At 39.9% G+C, this 9,390-nt stretch overlaps 1 protein-coding gene across 2 annotated transcripts; it reads left to right on the forward strand.

Moving 5' to 3' along the window:
- Positions 1-490: 490 nt before the first annotated feature.
- cep68 (centrosomal protein 68) lies at positions 491-9,365 on the forward strand. Of its 2 annotated transcripts, none has more exons than XM_072678208.1 (7): positions 491-538; positions 2,498-2,886; positions 3,510-4,943; positions 5,183-5,305; positions 6,093-6,189; positions 7,406-7,534; positions 8,485-9,365. In XM_072678208.1, exons 2-7 carry the CDS (start codon positions 2,551-2,553, stop codon positions 8,496-8,498), a joined length of 2,133 nt encoding a protein of 710 aa, XP_072534309.1. In that variant the 5' UTR covers positions 491-538; positions 2,498-2,550; the 3' UTR covers positions 8,499-9,365. The 2 variants fall into 2 exon arrangements, with proteins under 2 accessions (XP_072534309.1, XP_072534310.1); XM_072678209.1 differs by having other exon boundaries at positions 2,503-2,886.
- The last annotated feature ends 25 nt before the right edge of the window (positions 9,366-9,390 follow it).

The raw sequence follows: 9,390 nt of genomic DNA on the forward strand, positions 1-9,390 counted from the left end.
CACTTTACTTCATTAAGTTAAGGTTTAGTTAAGTTTAAATGTAGATTTTTATTGTATAGCTTGATGTGGGCAGACTGTCAAAAAAGCATTTCACTGCAAGTTATACTGTGTATGACTATGTATGTGACAAATAAAATTTGATTTGATTTGATTTTTGATTTGATTTGATATAAAATGTAATCGGCTATATAAAATGCGTCACCAGTAAATTATTATTATAATTTTTTTTCTTTTTCTAACAGCTGTTAAAATTCAGGAATCAGACCGTGATCAGACACGTTTCTTTCTTTCGATGTTAAATTTCAGTGTCATGGTTTTTAACTGGGGTTTTCTCCGTCTCCTTCGCTGGGATTGGTTAGTGGATCTTACTCACAAGCAATACGTCCAATGGAAGCCCGAACCACTAGCCAATCCCAGCGCAGGAGGGCGGAACCTGCCGGAATACGGGTGTGGGGAAAGTAACGCCTCTAATTGGCTGCGTGCAGCAGACCCTTCCGTTGTTCCCGCCCGTCTTTCTTTACAAACCGTGTCGTCAACGGTAAGGATTGCTGAACTACATTTCCATGAATAGCTTTCACGTATACGTGTAAATGTCGTGTAAACTGCGATGTTTTAACCTCCGTTCCCTCAGCAGCACATCTGGGGAAAGGTACGTTATTTACACTGAGCTACGAAATACAATGGCTGACCGAAACATCAAGGAAGAGCCATGATCAGAAGCTTCCTAAAATCTTGGATAGTGAAAGTGAAGTTAGGTGGAGAACAGTCGCTCTCTGTCCGTTAACCGTTAATGTTTTATTAACCTTTTTTTTTTTCAACAAAGGAAACCGGTAATTAATCGATTGGGTATCAGTGATGCGTTTTACATAATTCGTTGTTACCAGTTTATTCATATTTTCTTTTCTTTCTGGGATCTTGATGCCCACATTTCTCGTTCTTTAGGGTCAGATAACATCTCTTAATGGTGTTGTCTGTGCTGCATGTTTCAGGTCTAAATTATGGATGTGTTGGAATCTAGGGATACAAGAAATTTAGATGTAGATCTGAAAACTGGTGCATCTTTGTGTCAAAAGTGAACACAAAGAGTCAGTGTCATTTTGATATAGACAGGCTGCATAATGTATCCACTGTCATGTAAGATTATCCAACCAGACATCTCACTTATCTTTTACTGTACCAGATAGCAACTGGTCTCAATATTCTGTTGAAATACAGCAACAATAAACATCTAAAATTCAAATGATGTTTTTCAAATGCGCCTTTTCTGTATCCAGTGAGATTACATAATTCAGATCTTTGTTTGCTGTCATTTGTTTGGAGAACTAGGCCTCTAGTTGCCTTGGTGGCTGTCCACACAAGCCTGTGTAACAGTCCGTAGCATGCTGTAGGTCTGTTTACACTAAAGACACCCCACTTAAGACCAGCTCCTCCTTTGGTCCTTATTAAGGTCACTGCAGATCACATGGAGTGGTTGCAGTGACCAGATCTACATTTATAGTTCCTCTCTACTTACACTGCAAAGCCTTCAGAATACACTCCCCACTCTCTATACACAACACTCACAACTTCCCTATTTTTTTGTACATACAGACAGATAAGCTTTCTCTGATTGGCTATGTTTCAATTATAGCCTTTACAAAATTTGACTAACTGACAAAAAGAGAAACCCTTCATATTTGTGTATGTATCCGAATTGATATTTCCTTTTTTAGCGCAAGCATATCATATATTTATTGGAGTTATATAGCCTTATCATTGCCCTTTTGTCACTGGATAAGCCTTTGCGAGGTTAATTTGTGTCAAAAATGCAGGGAAGTTTTAGTGCAGACACTAGTGTCTTTTGTCCTCAGACAGGCTATGACTGACTCGCATCACGTGACCAGCTCTCTAGCTGTGCCATCCTCTTTCTTTTACCATGGAAACCAGAAGCACTTGAAATTAGCCAATCAAAAAGGACAACAGAGACTCTAGTAATCCACAATCATCTCCGTCTGCCTTCTCATTTTGTTTCATCATGAAATTCGGCTTAGAAATGTATGGCAGCCAGTATTTTCAGGGCCAGGTATGGAACAGTGACTAGACTGGGTTTAGGTCAACTCCATTCAGTGTCTATACATGAATTTTTATAATGCTTTTTTATGGTTTGTTAGTCTAATAAAAGACCTGAAGGTCCACTAGTGAACATTTATGAAGCACCCTGGATCAGACTTCTGTGGGCTGCTTCTGTGGTAGTTAGTTATTGGCACGCTGTGGCAATGGACAAAGAAATATATTATTCGTCAGTATCAGGCAAGCCTGAACATGCACACTTAATGGGTTTACTGATCCATATCATTACCTTTAATACATCTAAGTTTTCTCTTTGTTTTGACAATTCTCAAGTAACTCCCAGCCACTAGAGGATTAATGTCCCGGCTATTTGGATCTGTATTGTGATACTTTAATGAGGAGAGTAGTGATGTTACATGTGACTGTTTTACACATCTTGTTTTGGCAGTTCAGCTAGCACCTCGAACAGATGAGGCGCTACCAGGACACTGGTTTGTTGCTATGGCTCTGGGAGCTGACAGAGCTTTTTTAAAGACCTCCTCTCAGATGGAGCACAGGAGTTCTGGGAGCTGGAAGAGCAGGATACCAGGCTTCATTCGGAATGGCCACACAAGACCTCTCGCACAGGTGGCGGGTGACGGATCAAGGCTGCCTCATGGTCAAGACACTAAAGACTCAGACAGAGAAAAAAGTGCTGGCAAGAAGAGTGTTACTATGGCACCCACGTCTAGGTATATGACAAGTAGAAGACTGTATACTGCCAGAAAGCCACTGATCACAGCAGAGCGCCAGATTTCAATTTTGAAGAATCCTCTCGCACAAGAGTGCTCGGATACAGTAAGTTACCAATGTCTGAAGATTTAATTATTAGCGTACTAGGTAGTTTATAAATTGGTGTATTACATTGTCTGAAGTCAGATATCAGGTAGATGCTTGCAGTTTGATATTTGCTTAACTGTAAAAAATGAGTACAGTAAAGGCTGGATCCTTATTTCCCAGGTGCCTGGTGGCACTTCACCCGGCACTTCCTAAAAACAGCAAGGACCACATACTATTACTACTATAGCAGGCTGGCTGCTTTAGGATATGCCGGGTGGTGTGCTGGCAAACACCCCAGCAGTCGGCTGATGTGCTGGGTGGCGTGCCGGCCGGCAATACAAGTGACAGATGAAGTGCCGGGTGTAGTGCTAGCTGGTTCTGGAAGAGCCAGGTGAAATGTTGGCCAGCACCCAGCAGAAAAGGATCCAACCACTTCTCAGTTAATAAGTAAAAATGCCACATATTTCCAGAATAGTTAGACTATATAGATATAGACATATCCTCAACATTATCAAGTGGTAGTTTGTGCAAGGGCTTTAATAAGCAACATAAATATAATTTCCATTTATTTATTTACTTAAAAAATATATTTAACATTGACTTTGTCCTTCAGCTAAACCCAATATCTGTCATTTCCACAGCTTGACTTGGGCAGCGTGGAAAATTATCAGAAAGAAATGGAAGGAGCCGCATCTGAGCATTCAGACACCTGTACTCCAGAAAGCGCAAGCATTCCCCAGTTTATTGCTTCTTCTCCATCAGCGTCCAGAGAAGACCTTTATGCTTCCCTGAGTTTATCAGACCTTAGACTTGGTTCTTTTCTTGAGGAACCTGATTTCAGCTCTGTGTCTTCAGCTAACAAAAACGAAAGACGCAGTCTTTCTAGTCCACCTGTTGGTGACTTTAGCCTTACAGTGCCCCTAAGCCCAAAGTGGAGTTCCACCCAGAGGACTTTGTCTCATTCCTACAGTTCCCAAACCCGTCACTCACGACAGACAAAAACTAAAGTATCTGAGCAGGGCAAAGACTCTTACCTTAAGATTGGCTCCTCCCTGAGTTTCAACAAGGAATACTCCTCTGAACCTAAACGGATGTCCACCTATCAAGCCAACTACTGGGCATGTGCCATCCCAAGCTCCTTAGCACCCTCCCCAGATCGTAGGTCTCCCAGCTGGGATCCTGACAAGGAATATCAGGCCCTCCTGGATTATACATACCCTATTAGGCCTAATATGGGAAGCACCTGGAGTTCCAGTAAATGTAGGTCCCGGTTGCAAACTGATCCACTTTTGCAAGACTCTGGCATTGAGCTTGACCGTTTTTGCAGCTCTTCCAGCCTTTCTTGTTTGGACCAGAGCTTGGCTGGAATAGGACATACTAGAGGTGGTCCAGCTTCTGGTCAAAGGTTATCCGAGCCACGGAGTCTAAATCTGAGGGAACTGTCACATTCCAAGTCTTCAGATGGCAGGTTGTCTAGTAGCTTATATTCCTCACTTGACCAGGTGGGTTTATCAGTGGAGAGTCTAGACTGTGAGGGCAAACAGTCCATTTACCAAAGGAAATCTGGCATATTTTCCACACCCAGGTCTGCTCCCATCTTTATCAGGTCCTCATGCATCTTCCCACTGCCTGGGTCATTCGGCGAGTTGGATGAAGAGTTCCTCCGGTTGCCTGAACAATTACAGGAACTTCAGGATCTATCTCACCAGCTTAGGGACATCACAGCTCAGATGAATCAGCCCGTCAACACCAGCTGGGAATCTCTGGAGAAGGAGAGCAGAGCGCAAGTGGAGCATCAGGCAGCTGACGTATCTACTACGCAGGAAGAGCAAGATGAGGTGGATCGCAGGTCTGCCTCTGAAGTTCCTCTACGAAGAGAGAAGCTCTCGGAGCAGCTGAAAGGACTGGGTGATAGGGTGCAGATGATCAGCAGTGAGGTGAACAAAGGTAGCCTGAGAGAGGTGGGGGCCATCATAGATCAACTGAGTGGTACTACTTTGACTGAGTTTCAGAGGAAGACAGGGACTAACCTGGGTGAGGATGAGACAAAGGAGTCCCTCTTGCAGCACATTCAAGTGAGTAAATTAAAAGTAGAGTAATTTACTGTTTGTTTACGAGGTGTTTTGATGAATCAAGGCAAATAATTTTGGGTAAAATTAACGCAGGACAGTCCTCACCTTGTCACATTATGAGAACTTGTACATTGCAGAATCTCAAATTGTGCTGCTTAAACTGAATTCGAATGCTGCTGATATCAGAACTAATACACATTGACAAATGACCCTGAATACCTAACGTCCCTTTACCATTACAGGCATTCTGCTCAAACCTAGAAGAATTGATTCAGTGGTTGTACAAAGTGGTGGAGAAGATGGAAGTCCTTTCCCCTCCTACAGTGGACATTGATAGTGTTAAAGCTTCCCTGACTGACTATAAGGTCAGTGGTTTGTATAACAACCAGATACAATATATGATATTAAAGTGAAAAATTGACATTTCTTGCACTTGGGCTCACCCTACAGCCGGGAAGTGTATTTGATGTTTTGGGCCACCACTAAAGGACAAACCTTTCTGGACTTTTGTAAGAAACAGAAAGGTCACTGAAAGTGAGAAACGCACGTGGACTGAGATGGTAGAGTAATATTACTGGATTTTACACAAATATGGTGTTACACAGTTCTCACAAGCGTTATCCTGCCTGCCTTACCAAAGTTACATACGTAGTTAGCAGCGTGTCACGCCTGGTGTAACAATGACAGCAATGCTGGTTTTCCTATTACCAGTCAGTGGAGCATCACAGTGATTTTGAAGCTGTTATTTTAAGGTAAAATGCTACATAGTGTTGCTTTGAATAGGGATGCAACCAATAATACATTCTAGGTTGATTCTTAAATTTGATATTTTTAAAGGAACATTTATGCTGAAACATTTTTCAAATTTGTGTCAAATTGGGACCAAGGTACAGGCTTACAAATGCAGTAAAATAAATGAAATGCAGTATGAATAAAAAGTGGCATTTTATCGTAGTAGCTTTACATCACCTGAATGTGGAAAATACCAGTACTAATCTGTCCGGTACCGTCCAGTCACCTGGCTCTTCCATATATACTCTTCACCAATTATCTGCCAGTACTAATATGATTCAAATATTATAATGCATCTCAAATAGTAAACCTATTTCATTATTACTGACATTAATGACTGCATCAATGGATTATTTCCAGAGTTTTCAGAAGGAAATCCAAGCCCACCAGCCTCTTACTGCATCTGTCCTGCAGACTGGAGAGATGTTATTGTGCTGCATGAACTCTGCCTCACCCTGTGAGTATGATTGTTCGATTGCCCTGATTAATATTGCCCCGCATTAATATTAAGCATCCAAACAACTAAAATCTTTATACATTGTGGCACTGGTTAGATATGTAATTATAAAGCACTGTTGTTTTTGTGGTGCTCTGCTAAGGTAGGTCTGGCTAAGATTGTGTGTCTGTTTAAGTGATTTATTAGGCATTTATTTTCTGAATTTTCTAACCACTATATCTGTTCAGTTCCCATAAATACTCAGACACTTTTAGAGTTTACACCTAGGGGCATTCGTAGGGTGACTTTCCACACCTGTCACTGAATGTCAGCCATAACAGAGAGGGTTACTTGTAACAGATATGAGGCACAACAAGAAGATCTACTTTTTCTGAAGGAGTGTAAAAGTGTGCCTGGATTGTTTTACAGACCAAAGAATCTAACTTGTAAACTGTAAAACATGTCTTGGACCAAACATTAAAAGTAGCATCTCAGTTGGATCTGAGTGCTGTGGATTAGATGTCTATTTGTTAAAGTGTTGTCATAAAGGTAGTTAAGTTAGATACGCATTACTTCACAACAACACCAAAATGGCCTGTTTTTCTCTGGAGCGTGTATCTCAGGGATACCTCACTGCTGGTAGAACATGTAGTTCAGTGTAACCCAACACCCACAGTCCTGTCGGACAGAAACAGGAAACGGTCTACTGGGAGAATAAGGCCATGCATGCATGCCTTAAAGGCCAGTGTTGTTATTGTTCTATTTCTGGCCATTGGATAGCAGTAGCACTCCGTGTTATACTGAATACATAGCATATTTTATGTGTTAAAAATAAGTTCAGTTTATACACTGCAGGAATTTAATTTTGCTGAGAAATACACTGTCACACACAAAAAGTATATTAGTATATATATAGAAGTATGAACGCAGTATAGATTCATATTAGAAAGATTCAGATTATGTCAAAAAGTGAAAATTTGCAAAAATGGAGATGCAGCTATACACACCATTTAAAAACAAAGATTTACAATCAATATTAATGCTGCATTGTGATATGCTGAGGGGAGTATCAATGAATTAAATTGTAATGGTGTTTCATGTTATTATTCCAATTTTTCATTCATGTATTAAAAATTGTGTCACTATAATATTAAAACTGTGCAGCATCCTACAAAACACAGCCTGTTTAAATACTCATGCATTTTCTTTTGCTTGATTTTCAACTGTTGGACTCTAGTCCTGAAGGAGACGCTGATGTTGATAGAGAGGCAGTCGCGCGTATTGGAGACCCACTCAGAACACCTCTTTTCTTCTATCCTCTCAGCCATGGACTGCCTTACTGAACCACACAGCCAGGACGACACAGGTAAACACTCCATGCCAACACTCTTAAGTGTTCGTGTTGAACAGAGCAGAGTTTAGAGTGTTCAGGTAAATATCTCCTCATTGTTTGTGTTTTCATTCGATGAATCAGTGAAGAATATCAGTGTTCAGGTATCTTAGAATATATATAGAGTACAGATACACTAGGCATACACACACTGCTTGTTGAATGTGTAGTGCTCCTGAAGACTTGAAGGTGTGTCATGCAAAAACCTTTAATCTCCACAGTGGCAGCTTTACTGGAGATGTAAAAATTCTCATTTTTAAAATGGAAGTCAATGTAAAAAGTTTTTATTATTTTTATTTAATTTTAGAGCATTTCTGTTGGTCAGAAAGTAAAGAACAACTGACCAGATTCACATTATGTCAAAAAGTGGAAAAAAAGTTTTTTGCGTGACAGCAGCAATTTGCAAAAATGAAAACTGGTCAGAGTAAGGGTTTGCAGACTTATAATGTATAATACAATGGTTGGTGTGGCGCAACAGATAACACCATTACCTGCCACTGAGCTACCACATCATGTGGGAGACTGGGGTTCGATTCCCGGTCTGGGTGACTGTGCTGCGCTACACCAATAAGAGTCCTTGGGCAAGACTCCAAACGCTACACTGACCCACCTCTGTAACACGAGTAACCTTGTCTGGATAAGAGCGTCTGCTAAATGCCATAAATGTAAATGTAAATATAATGTATACACAAAAGTTTATCACATCCAAACCAGTAGAATATTAATTTTAAAATCTTGTGCTGGTAATTAGCAAACTTCACATTTAATCTGTATGAATCAGTTACAGTTTGAATAAAATGGTTATGCAAAGTGCACCAGTCACAGGAAATAATATTACATCTGTAACTATGTCCATTACAACTAGAACTTGTTTGCCGCTATTTGAGAATGAGCCTTTCATTCATTTCCTTTTCATTTCTCAACAGAAAGAACGTCCTGAAGGTCTCCACTCCTCTACAGCATTTAGTTTCCCGGAAACAATAACCTTTCAAAAACATTCTTCAATTGAATGTAACAAGATGTTATTATTGTAATTAATGTAATTTCACCATTTTTATTAGGATCTATTTCTATTTTTCAAGATGTGTTTTCATTAGTAAATTGCAGCTGGTGTTTTAAATGTGTCAAAAAAAGCAAAAACAACCAAACAAAAATACTTTAAATGTTTAATAAGACAAATTAGGACACAGACTCAAGTATTTGACTTGATCCGGTTATTGGTCAATAATAATATTTTACTTATTGAAACTAAAAGTTTTTATGAGTCTAACTTGCATTGTTTTAAAACAGATCACTTGAAGGGAAGGAATACATCCAACACTTGCTATTACATTAGTTAAGCAGGTGTATGTGCACCGTACGTGGTATAATGTTTGTTTTACTGTTGGCACAAACCTGTAAATGTATTTGTTTCAAAAGTGCTCACATATCAGTATGTCCTACTCATATCTCATTGAAAGTCATGATGGCATTATTTTGCAACACTTCCTGTTATGGTGGTTTGAAGTGCTTGCTGCTCAGTGTTGGTGCAGTTCATGATCTCAGGTTTATTACTTCATTAAGTTTTAATAACAGACAGCACACAGGACCTCATTTGAATTCCTGCAGCTTCAGTTTCTACCTGAGGAGAAAGACCTGGATAAGCACACTGCTGTTCATGCTACATGTGTCATGTCATTTCTAGGCATCATATTCTGAGTGCTAAGTAATGTTATTTGTGGTGTTATGCCTAAAAGGCTGAACATGCAATAAGTGTTTTAATAACGGTTTGATATTTTTCACAGTAAAGGTTTTCTCTTGCTTAAAATGCAGTTTTTCTAACAGTGACAATG

The sequence above is a fragment of the Salminus brasiliensis genome, chromosome 4 (assembly GCF_030463535.1).
Source record: "Salminus brasiliensis chromosome 4, fSalBra1.hap2, whole genome shotgun sequence".
In the NCBI taxonomy this organism is placed as follows: domain Eukaryota; kingdom Metazoa; phylum Chordata; class Actinopteri; order Characiformes; family Bryconidae; genus Salminus; species Salminus brasiliensis.

What these genes read in the sequence shown, in the direction of transcription:
- cep68 (XM_072678208.1), top strand. Translation starts at nt 2,551, where the DNA reads ATGGCTCTGGGAGCTGACAGAGCTTTTTTAAAGACCTCCTCTCAGATG. An exon ending in CACAAGAGTGCTCGGATACA is followed by an intron (nt 2,887 to 3,509) that starts GTAAGTTACCAA and finishes TCATTTCCACAG; the next exon opens with CTTGACTTGGGCAGCGTGGA. An exon ending in CTTCCCTGACTGACTATAAG is followed by an intron (nt 5,306 to 6,092) that starts GTCAGTGGTTTG and finishes GATTATTTCCAG; the next exon opens with AGTTTTCAGAAGGAAATCCA.